Source organism: Rana temporaria, chromosome 3 (genome assembly GCF_905171775.1).
Source record: "Rana temporaria chromosome 3, aRanTem1.1, whole genome shotgun sequence".
Classification (NCBI taxonomy): domain Eukaryota; kingdom Metazoa; phylum Chordata; class Amphibia; order Anura; family Ranidae; genus Rana; species Rana temporaria.
This window is the reverse complement of record NC_053491.1, coordinates 191,744,412-191,765,301: the sequence shown is the minus strand read 5'-3', so window position 1 is coordinate 191,765,301 and position 20,890 is coordinate 191,744,412. Positions and strand designations below refer to the sequence as shown.

Genomic DNA, 20,890 nt, shown 5'->3' with positions numbered 1-20,890 from the left:
TCCCACTGTGTCCATCAAATGCTTTCATTGTGCCCCACTTAAATGCTTCCACTGTGCCCATCAAATGCTGCCACTGTGCCATATCAAATGCTCCCACTGTGCCATATCAAATGCTCCCACTGTGCCATATCAAATTCTCCCACTGTGCCATATCAAATGCTCCCAGTGTGCCATCAAATGCTCCCACTGTGCCCCATCAAATGCTTCCACTGTGCCCCATCAAATGCTCCCACTGTGCCCATCAAATGCTCCCACTGTGCCCATCAAATGCTCCCACTGTGCCCCCCCACCCGCCGTCTGCCCAGCACTTACCCTGTCTCGGTTGGGCAGTGGGTGACAGCGAAGAGCGGTGTCCTCCATGCTCCTACATCCTCCTCGATGTCTTCTGCTGTGCTCTCTTCTCGTTTTCTGCTATGATTGGACGCCTGATAGGCGTCTAATCATGGCACCTGTCATTTCAGCCAATTAGGTGACAGGTAACAAACCCAAGAACCTGATTGGCGGAGAGGCGCTTCAGTGTTAGGAAAGCAATTATTTATTCGCTTTTCTAACACAGCTGGGTGAACTGCAAGTGCCAAGCATGGCGCACGCTGTTTACCTTTTTTGACGCCTATTAGAGCCTATGGCTCTAATCATGTGTTTCAAAACACCCCCCGTCGCTGTAATTCAGGCGTTCGAAAAGGGGTCGGGTGCCTGAATAGGGCGTGGCAGTGGCAGCCATAGATAGATTCATGCATTGCATGAATCTATCTGTTGGTGGTAGAGGGGGTGGCAGGAGAGAGGGAGCGGCGCCCGGCGCCCTTATGGAAGCACTGCCACTGGGCTGGGGACACACAACCATATATTGTTAAAGACTAAGGGATGGTCAGTGGCTGTAGACACACAAGAGGAGATGGTCAGAGACTGTTGTAGGAGACTGAGGACATGCTTCAGATGACATAGACTTGAGACTGCTAGAAATCACTACTATAATAGGACAATACAGAAACACTGATTAGTACCTCCAGGGACACTGAGGGCTCCCAGGGCAACAGGTAGGATACCAGAGATTTAAAGTGTTCCCCTTGTAAAAAAAAAAAAAAACGTGAAATCTAGAGATGTCGTCTGGGCAGCGTTTATTAGCGTGACATAATGCATGAGAAACACATGCTGAAAGTGGTTTAAGTTAGCATGCATTTTTATTTTGCCACATATCTAAGCCCATGAAAAAGAGGCCCTAGATCCCTTGGTCTGGTTTTGCAGTTCTACATATTCCGTTTTAGGGTATGATTTTTAAACAAAGAAGCTTTACTAATTTTGTGCTCACCTGTAGAGATAGTTAGAGTAGAACTACAGTCAGGCCCAGATTCTCAAAAAAGCACCTATCTTTAGGCGAGCGTAGCGTATATCAGATACACTACGCCGCCGTAACTTAGAGCGGCAGGTCCCGTATTCAGAAACATCTTCCGCTCTAAGTTACGGTGGCGTAGTGTATCTGACACGGCGTAAGCCCGCCTAATTCAAACTAGGCTGGTAGGGGGCGTGTTGTATGTAAATGTTTTGTGACCCCACGTAAATGACGCTTTCATCGAACGGCGCATGCGCGCGCATGCTCAGTATCACGTCGAATTTTCAAAGTAAATTACGCCCGCTCAATGCTTAGGCGACGTGAACGTAACCTACGTCCAGCCCCATTCACGGACGACTTACGCAAAAGACGTCAAATACGACGCTGTTCGGACGTTTCCGACGTCCATACCTAACATGACTTACCCCTGCTTTATGAGGGGTAACTTTACGCCGGTGCGACGACTTACGTAAACGACGTATCTTGATACACCGGGGGCACGTACGCTCGTGAATCGGCGTATCTAGCTAATTTGCATATTCTACGTGTAAATATACGGAAGCGCCCCTAGCGGCCAGCGTAAATATGCACCCTAAGATACGACGGCGTAAGAGACTTACGCCGCTCATATCTAGGCAACTGTGAGGCGTATCTGATTTTATGAATCAGGCGCGGAGATGGGACGCCTCACACTCAGAGTTACAACAGCGTATCTCGAGATACGCTGTCGTAACTCCTTTGTGAATCCGGGCCTCAGTATCTAAATATTAAAGAGGAGCTTCAGTCTCCCCCCAAAAAAGTCAGAATCTACAAATTCTGTAGCCGCTTACTTTTAATATACGGACCCTTACCTGTCCAGGGATCCAGCTCTGTGCTTACCTGAGCCAATACTTCAATGGGCTTTGGGTCTAGGAGCTGGCACCTTAACTAAGCCTTGCGGCTTCACAGTTGGTTTTCCACTGCGCAAGCGCGAGCCACACTGTGTTTTATGAATAGTCCTGCAGTCTTCTGTTGTGTCCCAGAAGGCTGTGGGGGAAGGAGGGGGGTCAAACTTCTGCTTAGATGACCGCAGCTGGTTTGGACAAGTACCCCACCTCCCCCCAATTGTTAAAGAGGAGGGTTCGCAGGCTTCAGCGATATGAATTAGTGAGCATGCGCAAGGGAGTTTCTGTTTAGGGCACGGCACTGAAGGAATGACACGGGTATGCTGTTCCTTCAGAGCACATTACTGGCTGCATCCAAAGTAAATATCTCCTAAAGGGTGCACGTTTAGAAGATGTTTACAGTACCTATAGGTAAGCGTTAGTATAGACTTACCTATAGATAAAAATCATACATGGGAGTTTACTCCCACTTTAATATGCTGTGCAGTATAAAAATGATGAAATACTGTGCTCTTTATTTCCCTTTATTCCCCAGCAACCTCCTAAGCCACGTACACATACGGAATTCCCTGCGGTAAAAAGTCTGCCGGGAATCCCTAGGGGAAAACCGAGAACCTGCTCGGTAAGTTTTTCCCCCTACACACGAGAGGTTTTCCCGACAGAAAAACAGCTTTGGTTGGGAATCCCGGCCGTGTGTATGCTCCATCGCAGTTTTTCACATAGGAAAACTGCCGGGAAAAAGACTGCCGGAAAAAAAGTGAGCTAGTTCTCTTTTTTTTCCCGGCAGTTTTCCTGTCAGGAAAACTGCGATGGAGCATACACACGGCCGGTTTTCCCGGCTATAAGCTCTCATGGCAGTTTTCCCAACAGGAAAACCGGTCATGTGTACGAGGTTTTAGGCCTTGTACACGCGAGCAGACATGTCCGATGAAAACGGTCCGCACACCATCAGACCAAAATCCCCGCGGTGACGTAGAAGACACCGATGTTCTCTAACACGCGAGTTCAATGCTTCCACGCATGCGTCAAATCAATTCGACGCATGCGCAGGATTTTGGGCCGCTGGTTATACGTCATAACCAGCGGACATGTCCGATGAGTCGTACTAACCATCGGACATGTCCGACGGACATGGTTCCAGCGGACAAGTTTCTTAGCATGCTAAGAAACTTTTGTCCGCTGGAAACCTGTCTGCTAGGCCGGAAAACTGTCCGCTAGGCCCTACACACGGTCGGACATGTCCGCGGAAACTGGTCCGCGGACATGTTCGGTCGTGTGTACAAGGCCTCAGTCTTAACTGTTGATCCCACCAACCATATGCACTTTCTGTAATTGGGTGACAGCACTAACTCGTGCATGCAAGGATTTCAACTCAACATGCGAGGGCAGGCAGAGAGGGATGTTATGGAAGTGTGTTTAGGTATAAGCTAGCCCCACCGTTGTTGTTTGTCTTCTGCATCTGCGTGTAGCTCTTACCTTTTTTTTTGTGCAATTACACTGTTCGAATGTATTTATAAAGAATGTATAACAAATTGTTGGACACATTTTACACACATTCACCCATCTGTGACAAATTGTGAATGTATTTTGTTTATTCATTTGATTTCTTATACTTGACAGCCCCATCTAGCCCCATCTAGAACATGCTCTAATTTTTCTCGTCGTTTTTCACGTCGTGAAAAACGGTCGTGTGTAGGCTTTAACGACTGGGAAAAAAACACGCATGCTCAGAAGCAAGTGATGAGACGGGAGCACTCGTTCTGGTAAAACTAGCGTTTGTAATGGAGATAGCACATTCGTCACGTTGTAACAGACTGAAAAGCATGAAGACTGAAAAGCACGAATCGTCTCTCACCAAACTTTTACTAACACTAAATCAGCCCAAAGGGTGGCGCCATCTTAATTATAGTGCGGTTGTACGTGTTGTATGTCACCGCGCTTTGCTCTAGCATTTTTTTTTCACGATCGTGTGTATGCAAGGCAGGCTTGACAAGAATCACATCGAGAAAAACTTTGTTTTTTCAAGGACTTTAAAAACGGACGTGTTTACACGGCATTATATTTTCCACCTGTTTACCTTTAAAGAGGAACTGCAGTCTGCTCACATCATTTGTAATAAAAACATCTTTGTCATTCTGAAGCTTCCCTCCAACCACGTTGTGTATTATTTTATATATACTGTGATTCTGTACTTGCCAAATATTCTGCAGAAATCTCAATCCACTGATTCTGGCTGTAACCATTTTAACTGTGGGCAGCTGAAGCTGCTGCCTGTTCACTTCCTGGATTTACACAGACACACCTCCAGCTCTGCAGCTCTCATTGGCCCCTATATGACTCACCTCCCCACTCCTTTCCTGGCAAACTCTTACGAGAGTGAGAAAGAGAGCTGTTCATGATGTCATAAGCCTAGACTTTTCACCAGACAAGAAACAGGAAGTGGGCTGTATAAGGTATTTACTGGCAGAAAAAAAAATGTTTTACTATCCAAAGTTAAAACAACAAGGACAGAAGATTAAATAGATGGAAAGTTGAAAAAATTACAGAAGGTCCGCTTTAAACATGTAAAATGGCTAGCAGATAAAACTGAATACCGTGATGGAAAAAGTGAGGAAAAATAGGAATAAGTACCTAAAAAATAAATGCAATTGAAAAAATAAATACAAATAAAATAAAAATATTGTAACACTAGGCTGACATCATACAAATGTCAAGGAAAATGGCTATAAAAATTACATACGTCAGTTTATAAACAGGGTACATCTAATAGAAAAATATTACCATGGTAAAAAAAAGTTTACAAAAAGAAGCAAAATACTAAAGAAAAAAAAAAAAAAAAAACGAATAGCTTGGGATATCTATAAATAGGTTAAAGTGAAAAAAAAAAAAAAATGCAGTTTTATGTTGAGCTGACCCTTATTTATGTTGAGCCCATGCCTTTACAAAGATATCATGGATTTGGTCGCCCTCTAGTGTTTTCTTGTGATATTCATCTTAGGAAGCTTTTTATTCGTGTGCATTGATCAGTATTCACCATTACAAAGAGTAATATTAATTCTTCCATTGCCCTAATAATCAAAAAGCACTGATGTGCATATTTTTGTGAGAAAAGACAATAAAGGGGCCAGCTTCGTAACTCAGAAAGTGTCTAGTTATAGATGTGACTGTCATTGTGCTGTTGAAGAAAATTATATTTACGAATTCCCTTTTCTGGATTTCAGTGCAGATTTCAGTAATGAAATGCTTGTTGGAAATTATTTATTACTTCTACACTCAAAGATTATTGTAAAAGATCTTCACAACCAGTGAAACATTTATTTAGTCTATAAGAAGAATGCTCGGAGTCTCAGCACTCTAGATGGACATTGGGTAATATATCAACGCTTTAACCTCCCTGGAGGTATGATTCCTTCTGGTTTTAGGTGCTGAAAGCAGTACAATTATTTTGCATGGAAATTTGGAGTTTTATACTGTAGGCCTGTAATTCTTAGGAATAACTCACTTAAATCTGTCCAAACTAGAGTCTAGTAGACATCCCGGGTATGATAAAGTTTGAAACACAAAATTATAAATTATAATATAATAAATAACTACAAATAATTATAACAAATAATAATGTAATTATAATAAAAATTATTCAATAATGTAATCAAATCAAAAACAATGAAATTTGCTCAGTTGCAGAATTGTCGCTGTCATTATTTTTATTGTTTGATGACGAATTTCCTTACAAATTGCTATCGCACAATTCTGCTTTTGACATAAAGGGACACTTTTTGGTTGCTATGGACAATCTCCAGTTTCCAGGCAGAAAGAACAGTTTTTAATATATAAAACTGCAATACAGTTTAATGTAGGAATCAGAGGGCTCATTAAAGATTACAATCTAAGAGGAAGGGTCAAGAGATACAAGAGATAAAAACTGTGGGGTATAGGCTGATGAGTTTTCAGGGATCGTCTGAAAGTGGACAGAGTAGGAGATAGTTGGACAGATTGGTAGAGGCTTTGGAGAAGTCCTGGAGGTGGACATTGGATGAGGGACCTGGAGACCAGGAGGTCTTGGGAGGAACGAAGAGAACAATTTGGTTGGTATTTTGAGGCTAGGTTTATGATTTAGCTGGGGGCCAAACTGTGAATGGCTTTGAAAGATATTGTTAGTATCTTAAATCAAATTAGTTGGGTGAGTGGAAGCCAGTGGAGGGATTGGCAGACAGGGGTAGCAGATGGCAAGCGATTTATTTTTTTTCAGTTTAGGCCGATACGTATTCTTCTACCTATTTTTGGTAAAAAAAAATCGCAATAAGCGTTTATCGATTGGTTTGCGCAAAATTTATAGCGTTTACAAAATAGGAGATAGTTTTATTGCATTTTTATTAATATATTTTTTTTACTACTAATGGCGGCGATCAGCGTTTTTTTTCGTAACTGCGACATTATGGCGGACACATTGGACAATTTTGACACATTTTTGGGACCATTGTCATTTTCACAGCAAAAAATGCTATAAAAATGCTTTGTTTACTGTGAAAATGACAATTGTAGTTTGGGGGCGCTGAAGGGGTTAAGTGTGACCTCATATGTGTTTCTAACTGTAGGGGGGTGGGGCTGGACGTGTGATGTCATTGATAGTCTTTCCCTATATCAGGGAACAGACGATCAATGACAGCGCCACTATGAAGAACGGGGAAGGTGTGTTTACACACACCTCTCCCCGTTCTTCAGCTCCTGTGACCGATCGCGGGACTCCGGTGGCGATCGGGTCCGCGGGTCCTGCGGCCGCGGTCACGGAGCTTCGGACCAGTTCGCGGGCGCCCGCCCGCGACCCACGGCTGGGCACTTAAAGAGGACGTACAGGTACGTGCTGACATATATTGGCGTTAGGCGGTCCTTAAGTGGTTAAAGAACGTGGGTATCTCACATTTTAAGCTGCTTGCATTTTCATATATTCAAATTTACTTAGACAGCGCGGTATCCTCACAAATTTTTTTCACTTGGTTAAAGAACGTAAGCTGCAGTGGCCACGTCACGGCACCCCACTGTACTGCAGTTCTAACTCTATAATTTGAGAGTCTCTAAAGTGGGAGCACATACAGTACCTGTCCGCGAGAATGTGTTTCCAGCACGACCGCATCGCGCTGGTTCTCGGCGACAGGGTGCCGACATCTCGCACTCGCTGCAATAGGAAAAGCACATTCCAGCGAGCGCGAGATAGAAGCGACGGGGATCCGACTTGGATTCCCGCCAATTCTAGACACTGTGTTTGGTATGAATCATGAGGGGGAACGCCACACCCACTCCTTTCCTGCTCGGATACGGGTCTGGTATGGATTTTGGGGGAACCCCCACGCCATTTTTTCGGTGTAAAGGGGTTCTCCTTACAATCCATACCAGCCATAAGGACCTGGTATGCTCCTGGAGGGGAACCCATGCCAGTTTTTTATTTAAAATTTGGCGTGGAGTTCCCCCTCATGATTCATACCAAACACAGCCTCCTAAACCATATCGATAGGAGGAACCATATCGGCAGATCACCGGATTGGTGCTGGCTCCCGTGGCGGGGCTCATAGGTGGTCAATCTCGCTGAGAAAAGGAGCAAGATTGACACAATATGACGGTCACCTACTGTACTGTATATAATAATGGGTATGCCTGGAGGGAACTCACCAGGTACAGGGATACCCAGGAATAGCACAATGGCAGCGAAGGTATCTAGTGCACCCCAGCACCATTTCACCAACTATACAAACAAATGGCAATGACCCCAGCCTATAACTGGCCTTTACATGAAAGCACATGAAAGGGAAATAAAAAATAAACAAAATTTCCCAGCTCACTTACTAGCCAGCCTGCAACATGCTGAATTGACCCTCTCTAGGTATACGGTTAGACGGGGTCAATTAAACTTGTTGCAGGCTGGCTATTAAGTGAACTGGGAATTTTTGTTTGTTTTTTGACATATGTTGCCCTTCCATGTGCTCCTTGCTGTAAAGGCCACTTATAGGTTTGGGTGTTTGTCATTTGTTTGTACCATTTAAAGAACACCTTGCATGTTTCTCAATGCATGCAAAGTGTTCTCAAATTGGACTAGGAAGAGGGGGAGGGACAATGACATCACAGTCATTCTCTTAAAGGTGTGCAACCCCCTGTGGTTACTATGCAGAAGGGCAGTCACTTGGTGCAGCACCCTGACACTCACTGCCATCACTGTCATCACTGTAGCTACTACAGTGATTTGCAGCGTCCAGAGAGACTGAATAGGTATGCATACTTATTCACTATCGAGAATTTGTGTATAGAAATCAACAAATAAAAAACATAAATATTACACTTGAGTGGACTGTTTATTAATAAGAAAGCTTATGGTGGCCTTTAACAGGCTTAGAGTGGAAGTCCAGGTTAAACTTAATCTAATCTAGAATATGCTCCTAACCCTCTCCTAACTCCCATATTAACTAGCCTGTAGAAGAAAGATGTCTATACTTACCTCTTCTCAGGAGCTCTGGTTTGGTCACCGCAGCGGCTGGTTTTAGGGAAGATGACAGACTGCCAACAATGGATGGAATACCTGGGCAGTGATGTCACCCATAGACTTACTATCGGGCATCTGTTGTTGGCTCTCCCTTCTCTCCCCCGAAGCCAACTTTGGGAGAAGATAATTTGAGTGCCCTCAGAATAGTTAAGTATACACATCTTTTGGCAAAGGATGTTGTTACACTCTTGGTAAAAGGTGTTGGATATAAGGGACACATATTTTTTTTACTTTCAGCCTCAAAAGAGAATTCCTCAATTTCTACAGATAGAGGGCCATATTCTCAGTGAAGTTACGATGGAGTAAGTCAGATACTCCATCGTAACTCCCTTTTTTGGCCAGTGTATCTATGCTCCTGATTCTCAGAATCATTTTTGCATAGATACACTTAAGATCCGCCATCTGTAAGTCACTTACACTGGCGGATCTTAAATGCAATGACGCCGGCCGCCGCTAGATGGCATTTACGTGAAGGAGTCATTTGCGTATGCAAATGATCCTTCTACGCCGATTCCCGAATGAGTTCGCGTCGCGTAACCGTCGCTAACGTCGTTTGCGTAAGCGGAAACTTACTCCTGCTATATGAGGGGTAAGTTTCCGCAAGTCTCGCGTAGGCCATGTTACTGATGGCGTCGGGTCCCCGTCGTGTTTTTTCGTCGGGTACGTCGTTTACGTAAGTCGTTCTTGAATACGGCTTTACGTCAATGACGCACACGTCGGCGTCATTGACGTTTTCTGGTGAGAACTGGAGCATGCGCACTGGGCTTTTTGCAGCCCGGCGCATGCCCAGTTCTTTCGCATCGGGGGCGCGCTTCATTTGAATAGAAGACGCCCCCTTGGAGATCCGCCAGGCTACGCCGGGACACTTACACTCCGCTGTCCCAACTTATGGAGAAAGTGTTTGGGGAATACAACACCTGCTCCAGTAAGTTGGGACAGCGGAGTGTAAGTGCCCTAAGCGCAGCAGGCGGATATTTAGAGAGAATATGGCCCAGTCTTCCTATCAGGGAGGTACGGACATTGGGCCATATTCTTATACATCTAAGGCGGCGGAACGTATGTACTTTACGTTACGCCGCCGCAAGTTTAAGTGGCAAGTGCCGGATTCCCAAACCACTTACCTGTAAACTTGCGGCGGCATCGCGTAAAGTCCACCCGCGTAAGCCATCCTAATTCAAATGATCCTGGCAGGGGGCGTGGATCATTTAAATTAGGCGCGCTCCCGCGCCGATCGTAATGCGCATGCTCCGTCGGGTAAATTACCCGACTTGCATTGCGCTAAATGACGTCTCACGGACGTCATTTGTTTTGACTAACGTAAATGGCGTCCAGCGCCATTCACGGACGACTTACGTAAACGACGTTAAATTTTGAAATTTCGACGCGGGATCGACGGCCATACTTAACATTGAGTACGCCACCTAGGGGGCATCTTTATCTTTACGCCGCGTATCGCTTACGTAAACGACGTTAAAACACTACGGCGGGCAAGCGTACGTTAGAGAATCGGCGTGACTAGTCATTTGCATATTCTACGCTGACCGCCACCTAGCGGTCAGCGTAAATATTGCAGCCTAAGATACAACGGCGCAAGCTGTCGTATCTTAGGCATGTTTAAGTGTATCTCAGTTTGAGAATACACTTAAACATAGGAAACCGACTTACGTAGGCGTATCTGTTGATACGCCTACGTAACTTGTTTAAGAATATGGCCCTTTGTTCAGTGGTCTACACAGACCCTACGGCAGTATTTCCTAGGTATAACAAGGTAACATCTGGGTTAAAGTATACGGCATGGTAGTCTTGTTTTTGTCCTGTTTCTATAGGAGGTAGCAGGTAACTCAGTGCTTGGCTTCTGGGTTTGCTTCATGTTCTCATTTATGACTAACATATGACACAGGGTAGAGAAAAGACTGTCTAGATTATGTTAAAAAGCTGATGCTTTGTTATTCTTCTTCTTTTATCCTCAGTGCCCAGTCCAAGTTGCCAATCCCCCCAATGGCCCACTTGGCCAAATACAATGAAAACCTTTTTTTTTTTTAATCCTCTTTTCTTTTCTTTTCTTTTTTTTTTCATTCACCTTCTTCTTGGACTAACTGACAAAACAATTTGCTTAAAAAATATCCTACATGCCTATAATTTTTTTCTTTTAGACACTTTCAGGATGTGTACTCGGGTCAAGGTCAAGAAAGGAAGTACATAAACACCAAAGGAAATATCTTGAAACAAATGTAACTCTATTAAAGGCTACATATGAAAAATGTGCCTTTCATGGGGAATTTGTTACACATGTAGACATGTGGATCATAGAGGTGGATCTTGTGCGAAAATTGTGAATTTAAGAATGTTACTCATCTCTTTTTTCCTGCCGTATTGAGATCAATAAAGACATTAAGCAATATTCACTAAGACGGATGAATTATTTTACTCCTTTTTGGTATTTTATCTCATAATAGTTTTCCCTTAAACATGTTCAGCTCACAAAAACAAATATCACATAGGTGTGTGTCTGTATATATATTTTTTCTTTTGATTGCATTTATTTAGCGTTTAACCGTTAAAAGTCTGATTGTCATATACATCATTATTTTGTATCACAAAGTGTTATTTGCCATTTGGCTCTCTTTAATAGACAGCTCACAGAAACTCAATAAACACCAATCTGAAACTCCAATCTGAAACTGACAATGTTTGAAGAAGAAATAAAAAATAAAAAAAGTAAAGTGGATTGATAAATATTGCACAGTAATACAAAAAAATGCATTATTTATGCTTTTGTAAATCAAGCTTCTTGTCCAATGGACTCTCAGGCCTCGTACACATGACCGAGTTTCTCAGCAAAAACCAGCAAGAAACTTGCTGGGAGATATTTTTTTGCCGAGGAAACCGGTCGTGTGTACATTTTCGTCGAGGAAACTGTCGAGAAACTCGACGAGCCAAAAAGAGAGCAAGTTCTCTATTTCCTCGACGGGAATAGAGGAAATTGCTTTGTCGAGTTCTTCGACAGCCTAACAAGGAACTCGACGAGGAAAACGATGTGTTTCGCCCGTCGAGTTCCTCGGTCGTGTGTACGAGGCTTCAGTTGTTGTGTGTGATTTCTCCCCACATCCAATGTACTAAATACATTTCTGGAATTTACATCCAGGGGCGACCTTCACACTAAAAGATTTTTGGACCAATACGAAACTTTTAACTATACTATCACTGACCTGAAATATCCTTTAGCCAAAATGTACAGCACACAGATGTACTGCAGGTGGTGCTATTCCGCAGCAGTTAGAGAAGAAGTCAGGAGGAACATGGTTTCCTGTGTCACTGGGGAATCAATCTGATTGGATGCTGCCACCCCATATGACTCCGGTAGTCATTTTGGGTCAGGCAGAGCCTTTTTAAGGCCCTGACTCCCAGGCTTGGCACACATTTGTGAGTTAATAGACTAGGGACAGGTACTGCACCTGTTAGGGGAAGTACTAGTGTTAGGGAAAGGTTCCTGACAAGGAGGGAAAGCATAGGGTTGCATCTTTCCTGGACTCTTTCCCAATTGGGCACAAGGTGGCCAGGCCACATTCTGTACCTCTCTCAACAGACGTTGTCAGTCCGGCTGATATCTGCTACTTTTACATTGCTGGAAACCGTGAGGGCACCCAGCTTGGTAGCCTTCCCACTGCGTCCGTTGTGTTACTGCATCACTTCAATACAAGTTTTTACACCTCACCTGGCTGTGTGAATTATCGCCACCACACACACGGCACCCCAACTACACACATATTTCACACATGGTTCTAAACAAGAAGATCTGAGACTGAGATTTATAAAAAATGGTTTGCAAAATATTGTGAAACGTACCCTCAAAAAGTAATTTATAAGATACTCTTATGCCCCGTACACTCTGATGGGTTTTTCCAATGGAATTCCGCTCAAGCTGTCTTACATACACACGGACACACCAAATTCCGACCGTCGAAAACGAGGTGACCTACAACACTACGATGAGCCTAGAAAAATTAAGTTCAATGCTTTCGAGCATGCGTCGATTTGTTTCCGGGTATGCGTGATTTTTTTCTCCATCGGAGTTCCATACAGACAAACAGAATTTCCGAACATGTTCTCTTTCTAATTCCATCGGAATTTCCAACTGAAAAAGTCCATTGGGGCATACACATGGTCGGAACATCCGATGAAAAAATTCCGTCTGACTTTTTTCCTCGGAAATTCCGATCGTGTGTACAAGGCATAAGTGGCTACACATTCTGAGTAAGAGTTTAGCTTTTGATGTGATTTTTTATTACATTTTTTAGCTATACTGTTTTATATTTTTATAACTACAGTATATCTAAATGAGGAATTTTAGAACTCTTTATAGTAGCTATCTTTAAAAAATAAAAATCGTTGGGAAAAAACGCGTAAGCAGCAATCGTTCTGTGAGATATATACACAGTCATATAAACATCATATAACATCATATAAACATAAAATAGATAATGGTCGCTCTATTCAATCATGTACATACAAATGTAAAAATGTGATGATTAGAACAGTCCACAAGTGATGTGAAAATAAATCCTGATGTCAATCTGCACCATCCACCATTGTAGTCATTTTAAATATCAGTGCCTCCACCAACAGCTGAAAGGCTCGCTTATCAGCTCCTATTGATCCCTCATTACAAGTGATTGTTAGCGCTTGTGGCTTTAGCCCAGCCAGCCAAGCCCAACCCAGCCAAGGCCTATGGTCCAGGTCCAGATGGTCACACAACAAGATCACCCCTTGAAACCGTATAAGAAGTGAAGGTTTCATGAGACCGACCTCTCCACTGAGACTTGTATTGTCAGATCCCATGTGAGTAAGAACAAAGTATACCCGCTAACCAGAAGTCCATCAAGAGCTGAGGAGCTAACACTTCATCCTTCCTAGCTCTCTAGACTGCAGTCTCTTCAATTCAGCTAAAGGAAGATTTAAGGCCAGATTCTCGTCCAGCGGCGTATCTTTGCGGCGGCGTAACGTATCCGATTTACGTTACGCCTCCGCAACTTAGACGGGCAAGTGCTGTATTCTCAAAGCACTTGCTCCGTAAGTTGCGGCGGCGTAGCGTAAATCGGCCGGCGTAAGCCCGCCTAATTCAAATGTGGGACAGGGGGGCGTGTTTTATGTTAATCTTCTGTGACCCAACGTGATTGACGTTTTTCACGAACGGCGCATGCGCCGTCCGTGGAAATCTCCCAGTGTGCATTGCTCCTAATACGCCGCAATGACATATTGGTTTTGACGTGGACGTAAATTACGTCCAGCCCCATTCACGGACGAGTTACACAAACGATGCAAAATTTTCAAATTTCATCGCGGGAACGACGGCCATACTTAACATTGGTATGCCGCACTTACGCCACCATATAGCAGGGGTAACTATACGCCGGGAAAAGCCTAACGTAAATGGCGTAAATGTACTGCGTCGGCCGGGCTTACGTTTGTGAAACCGCGTATCTTGCTGATTTACATATTTCGACGCGTAAATCAGCATACACGCCCCTAGCGGTCAGCATAAAAATGCAGTTAGGATCCGACGGCGTAAGAGACTTACGCCTGTCGGATCTAATAGATATCTATGCGTAACTGATTCTAAGAATCAGGCGCATAGATACGACGGCACAACGCAGAGATACAACGGCGTATCTGGAGATACGCCGTCGTATCTCCACTGAGAATCTGGGCCCAAATCTCTATCCTGTCTCACAGAAACCTTCCATTCCCACTAGAGAGCTGGGAATGGAACACCTTTTGCTTCAGCTATATATTATGTAAACAACAGGCAAAGAGTGTGTAATGTTTCATATTATCTGATTAAACGGGAAATAAAAAAAAAAAATCTATATATAAACGCATAGTGCACTTGAACTTGCACTGAAAGTGCACTTGGAAGTGCAGTTGCTATAAATCTGAGGGGCAGATCTGAAATGAGGGAAAGCGCTGCTGATTTTATCATCCAATCACGTGCAAGCTAAAACTATTTTCCTTGCATGTCCCCCTTGGATCCACAGCGACTACACTTCCAAGTGCACTTTGGGTTTGCCTTTCGTAAATAACCCCCATGGACACATAGATGAGAATGTTACGTATTACAAAGCAGATTCAGTAATCTTACCTCTGTGATTTCATTAATAAAAGGTTGAGATGTGGTTGCATTCCAGACTTGTGTAGTAACAGTAGACCATGGATTTTCTGTAGATAGAAGACTCTCATTCTGCTGGCTCTGAGTGCTGGTGTCCAGAGTACTATGTGTGACATTAGTGTAGTTTATCTCAGTGACAGTGGTAACCGATACTGATAACTGATCCGTAGTGGGTAGTAGAGTACTGCTAGTTGTAGGACTCACTGTAGTATACTTGAGGTCTATAAAAAAAAAGTTTATCGCTGTCAGAAAATATTTACATTCAATCTTCTTAAATACAAGCAGTGTTCATACAATCTAGAAGGAGTTCAATGATAGCACATGACCCTGCTGTGTTAGATGATTGGATGTGTAATCAAAACTCCAGATAAAACTTTATTTGTTTTTGTAAAGAGTCAACTTTTTATTATGGTCTGTGTCCCTGTTTGGGAATTTTTTACTTATTTCATCACTGTAATAAGAAATCAAAATGTAAAAGAAAATCCCAGATCACCTCCCCAAAGTAGTACTATGGTGACACTGCACTGCTCTGGTGACAATATGTAAAAAAGAAAATGTACAAAAATATTTTTTTTCACATACTGTCATCACAGTGTGCCTAATTACAGCCGCACCACTCATATTGTCCCCAATCACTGCCACACCAGTTACAGTGTCCCTGATTACCGCTACACCAGTAATATAGTTCCTGATCACCACCCCACCAATCATATTGTTCTTGATCACTGCCATACTGATCATATTGTCCTTCATAACCGCCACATTGTCTCTGATCACCGCTGGAAAAAAAACAGTCTGTCCCTAATCAGCACCACACCAGTTACAGCTCTCATGATCATCGCCACACCAGTTCCAGTGTTTATAATCATCACAACAGTTACAGTGTCCCTGATCACCACCACACCACTTACAGCGCTCATGATCACCGCCCAGGGGAGGGCTGGCAGGGGGGGCAGGGTGGAAATCTCCCCCCGGGCTGGTGACACTATGCACAGCCACCGGCCGCCACTACCAAATGCTGTTTTTGCAGAGCAGGAATATGCCTGCTGGAGCTCTGTTAACACAGGTCACAGCCGCTGCTCACCTCCCACTGGTGGACTCTGATGTAAGGGAGGCCTCTGTACGGACTCTGATGTAAGGGTGGCCTCTGTACGGACTCTGATGTAAGGGTGGCCTCTGTGCGGAATCTGATGTAAGGGTGGCCTCTGTGCGGACTCTGATGTAAGGGGGGGCCTCTGTGCGGACTCTGATGTAAGGGGGCCTCTGTGCGGACTCTGATGTAAGGGGGGCCTCTGTGCGGACTCTGATGTAAGGGGGGCCTCTGTGCGGACTCTGATGTAAGGGGGGCCTCTGTGCGAACTCTGATGTAAGGGGGGCCTCTGTGCGAACTCTGATGTAAGGGGGGCCTCTGTGCGGACTCACTTGTACGACGGAGCTTTTCTTCTATACAATAGGAACGACAGAGCTTTTCTTCACTTGAATGGGTCATGATTAGCGGGCATACAGGAGGTATAATTCCTGCCACAGCCTTGAAGCAAAGCATTGCAGCTGTGGCATGTGTACACCCTCTGCCGCTGCCTTTGCAGCTAAAGGGGATAGCGGTTGAGGGGCAGTAAAACCGCTGCTCAACCACAAGTCGCCCCCCCCACCCCAGCATCACGTGTGAACGAACCCTAATAATGCAGCCAGTTACAGTTGGTGTCTGTCACCTGTACTAACCTTGACCTGTTTATTGACTATGCTACTGCCTGTTGCCAGGACCAAGCCTTTGCCTTTTGCTGACTATGCCTGAACTGACCCATCTGCATGTCCGACCTACACTGACACCAGTCTCAGCAATCTCCTGCGGACAACTGCACTCCTGGAACCACAAATACTTACAAATTCTTTAGCCTCCTGTACTTCATGGTCAGTGAACATGATATTCCTGGGGGAAGCCGTGTACCAGTAGGCTAGGCTTGCTTGGCTTATAGGAACTGAGACTACTATAGGGGACACTACACTGAGCTATATTTCCTTATCACCATTACAGTACATTGTTTTTGATACAGTTGGTTGATTTGTGTTATATACAACATACAATGTCTGGTATATAATTAGTCCAGAGAGTGAAAAAGTCTCACACATGTGGTATCACCATACTCAGAAGGAGTACCAGAATTACCTTTGGGGTGTAATTCTAAGTATGCCTATGCTGTGTGTGAGAAATGTCTTATTAAATGGACAACGTGGTGCAAAAAATAATAATTTTATTTTTCATTCTGCATTTTCCCAAAAAAAATGGTCTTTAAAAGACTCACCAAATTAAGTCTTTAAAAGGATCACCAAAATTAAGGTCCAGATTCACAGCGGAGATACGACGGAGTATCTCAGATACTCCGTCGTATCTCAGATACTCCGTCGTATCTCTCAGAGTATCTATGCGACTGATTCATAGAACCAGTTACGCATAGATATCCCTAAGATCCGACAGGTGTAATTGTTTTACACTGTCGGATCTTAGGATGCAGTACCGCGGCCGCCGCTGGGGGGAGTTCGCGTTGTAAACCAGCGTCGGGTATGCAAATTAGGAGTTACGGCGATCCACAACAGTTTTTCGCGTTCGCTACGTCGCCGCTAGTCTAGTTTCCCGTCGCAAAGTTAGTCGTCGTTTTGGGTGCCTTAACTTTACACAGCAAACGTATTGCTGTATAAAGTATGGCTGTCGTTCCCGCGTCGAAATTAAAAAATCAAAGTCGTTTGCGTAAGACGTCCGGGAATACGGAAGTACGCTACGCACGTCGCCGTTTGGAAAAATGACGTCACTTCGCGCAAAGCACGGCGGGAGTTACGAAACGGAGCATGCGCAGTAGAGCGTGCCTAATTTAAATGGCACACGCCCCTTTAAATTACGTGGGCTTATGCCGGAGGCCGCCAGCGTAGGTTTTCATTGCAAGTGCTCTGTGAATCAGGCACTTGCGATGAAAACTTGCGGCGGTGTAACGTATCTACGATACGTTACGCCGCCGCAATTCTACCTGAATCTGGCCCAATGTCTTTAAAAGACTCACCAAAATTAAGTCTTTAAAAGACTCACCATGCCTCTTAGAAAATACATTGGGGTGTTTTCTTTCCAAAATGTGGTCATTTTGTGGGTGTTTACACTGTCCAGATGCCCCAGGACCTCCAAAAATATAATGGGAAGTCAGGAAATTAAATGCATAATTTATGTCCCTAGAACACCTAAAGGTGCTCCTTAGGCTTTAAGCCCCTCTTTGGGGCTAGCCTGTAAAAAAGTCTCACATGTGGTTTGCCATACTTGGGGGGAGTAGCGGAATGTGTTTTGGGGTGTAATTCTAAGGCCCCTTTCACACAGGAATCGTATGAAGCGGGATCCGCTTGCTTAGTCGGGGATCTCTCCACTGATCCCTACTCTGCTATGCAGAGCAGACGACGACACAGCACGCTCTCATCTATGGGGCAATCTGATCGAAAATAGGGTCATTTTGTGGGTGTTTCCACCGTCCTGGTGCTCCAGGGCCTCCAAAAATGTGATATGTAGTCAGGAAATTAGATGCGTAATTTATGCTGTGTTAGACTGTGAAAAAGTCTCGCACATGTGTATCCCTATACTCAGGGGGCATAGCAAAATGTGTTTTTGTGTGTGAGAAATAACTTGGTAATTTTGTGAATCAAAAACAAATTTTATTTAATTTCTTAATTTTCCAAAGAATTGTGACAAAAAAAATGTACATGCCTCTTACTAAATACCTTGGTCTGTCTACTTTCCAAAAAGGGCTCATGTGGGGGATAGTTGTACAGTCCTGGTATTTTAGGGCCTCAAGAAATACGATCAGGATTAACCAATTTTCAAATATATAGACCATAGTTTGTAGACTCTAGTACAGGGGTACCCAACCACCTACTGCTCTGGGATGGCGGGTCAGCACGCCCAGATCGCGGGTTCCCGACACATGAAGAATGGAGACGTCGCTAGAGGAAGCAGAGCCAATACTTCCTGTATAGTGCCGACTCCTGTCCCAGGCAGAGTGATACCAAATGTACTCTGCCTGGGACAAGAGTAATACAGGGAGCATTGGCTCTGCTCTCTACTGCAGCCGCATGCTTCCTCTAGCGCGGGCTCCTGTCACATTGATGCTCAGGGATGGCGGATTGTAAACCAGTCAGCAATACCCAGCAACAGTACCCACCAGTAATACCCAGCAATAGTATGCACCAGTAGTACCCACCAACAGTACCAGCCAGCAGTACTCGCCAACAGAATCCACCAGAGGTACCAGCCAGCAGTACCCACCAACAATACCCACCAGCAGCACCCACCAGCAGTACCAGCCAGAAATACCAGCCAGCAGTACCCACCAGCAGTACTCACCAGCAATACCAGCCAGCAGTACCCGCCAGCAGTACCCATCAGATGTACCCACCAACAATACCCACCAGCAGTACCAACCAGCAGTACCAGCCAGCAGTACCAGCCAGCAATACCAGTCAGCACCAGCCAGCAGTACCTGCCAGCAGTACCCATCAGATGTACCCACCAGCAGTACACACAAGTATTACCCACCAGCAGGACCAACCAGCAGTACACGCTAGAAGTACCCACCAGCAGTACTCGCCAACAGTAACAGCCAGCAGGACCCACCAGCAGTACCAGCCCTGGAGGATAAGGACCCTGTTGGGGTCTTTATCTGAGGTGAGAGGCTGGGGCCACACTTGTGGTGGATTATGGATGGTGGAGGAAAATGTGACACATTAAGATTTGATGTCTTTTCCTGCACTGGAGTTACTGCACTTTTTACTTATTGCATGTCTTGTTGACATTGAAGATTTTGTTATTTATTCGTCTGCACATGCAATTTTTTACACTTATATACATTTTGTATTTATGGACTTCAATAAAATATATTTTTTACCTTTTGTTATTATGCATATGCATTTTTACACTTACACATTGTTTGAATTTTATTCCCAGCTATCGAGTTAGCGCCACATATACTATACTACTATAGTATTCACTTATTTTTTGTGGGCACACATTTTGTTATGTTGGCTGCCACTCTGAAACATTTTTAGGATTTGTTGTGGTTTGTGCATTAGTTACAGTATATATTTATTCACAGCCCTGGAGGACAGCCAGCAGCAGCCACCGGCCATACCTGCCTGGGGGACAGCAGCAGCCAGCGATACCTGCAGGAATCATGCGGAAGAAGTGAAGACTGAGGTCAATTAAGGGCAGGGGTGTTGCTAGCAGGGGCTTTAGCCTGACGGTAAATTTAATAGCCCCTCCCACATTTTAAAGAAAGTCCAGCCTAAGCCTGGCATCATGGAGGGCTCACTTGCTCGTTGCTGCCTGGCTCACCAGTGCCCATCAATGCAGCCTTACCAGTGCCCATCAATGCAGACTGATCAGTGCTTATCAATGCAGCCTCATCAGTGCCCATCAATGCAGCCTGTTCAGTCCCCATTAATGCAGCCTCACCAATGCCCATCAATGCAGCCTCATCAGTGCCGATAAATGCAGCCTCACCAGTGCCCATCAATGCAGCCTCACCAGTGCCCATCAATGCAGCCTGATCAGTGCCCATCAATGCAGTCTCACCAGTGTCCACCAATGCAGCCTCACCAGTGCCCATCAAGGCAGCCTGTTCAGTGTCCATCAATGCAGCCTGATCAATGCAGCCTCACCAACGCCCATCAATGCAGCCTCACCAGTGGCCATCAATGCAGCCTCACCAGTGCCCATCAATGTAGCCTCAACAGTGCCGATAAATTCAGCCTGACCAGTGCCCATCAATGCAGCCTGATCAGTGCCCATCAATGCAGCCTCATCTGTGCCCATCACTGCAGCCTTATCAGTGTCCAACAGCTCAGCCTCACCAATGCCCATCAATGAAGTCTCACCAGTGCCCATCAATGCAACCTTACCAATGCCCATCAATGCAGCCTCACCAGTACCCATCAATGCAGCCTAATCAGTGCCCATC

At 44.6% G+C, this 20,890-nt stretch overlaps 1 protein-coding gene across 1 annotated transcript in view; it reads right to left on the bottom strand.

Moving 5' to 3' along the window:
* Window positions 1–20,890, bottom strand: part of PTPRB (protein tyrosine phosphatase receptor type B) — a 176,098-nt gene that overhangs the window by 118,182 nt on the left and 37,026 nt on the right. The window contains exon 3 of the mRNA XM_040344003.1: window positions 14,880–15,127. Within this exon, the coding sequence (XP_040199937.1) occupies window positions 14,880–15,127 (248 nt within the window). The remainder of the gene's footprint in view (window positions 1–14,879; window positions 15,128–20,890) is intronic.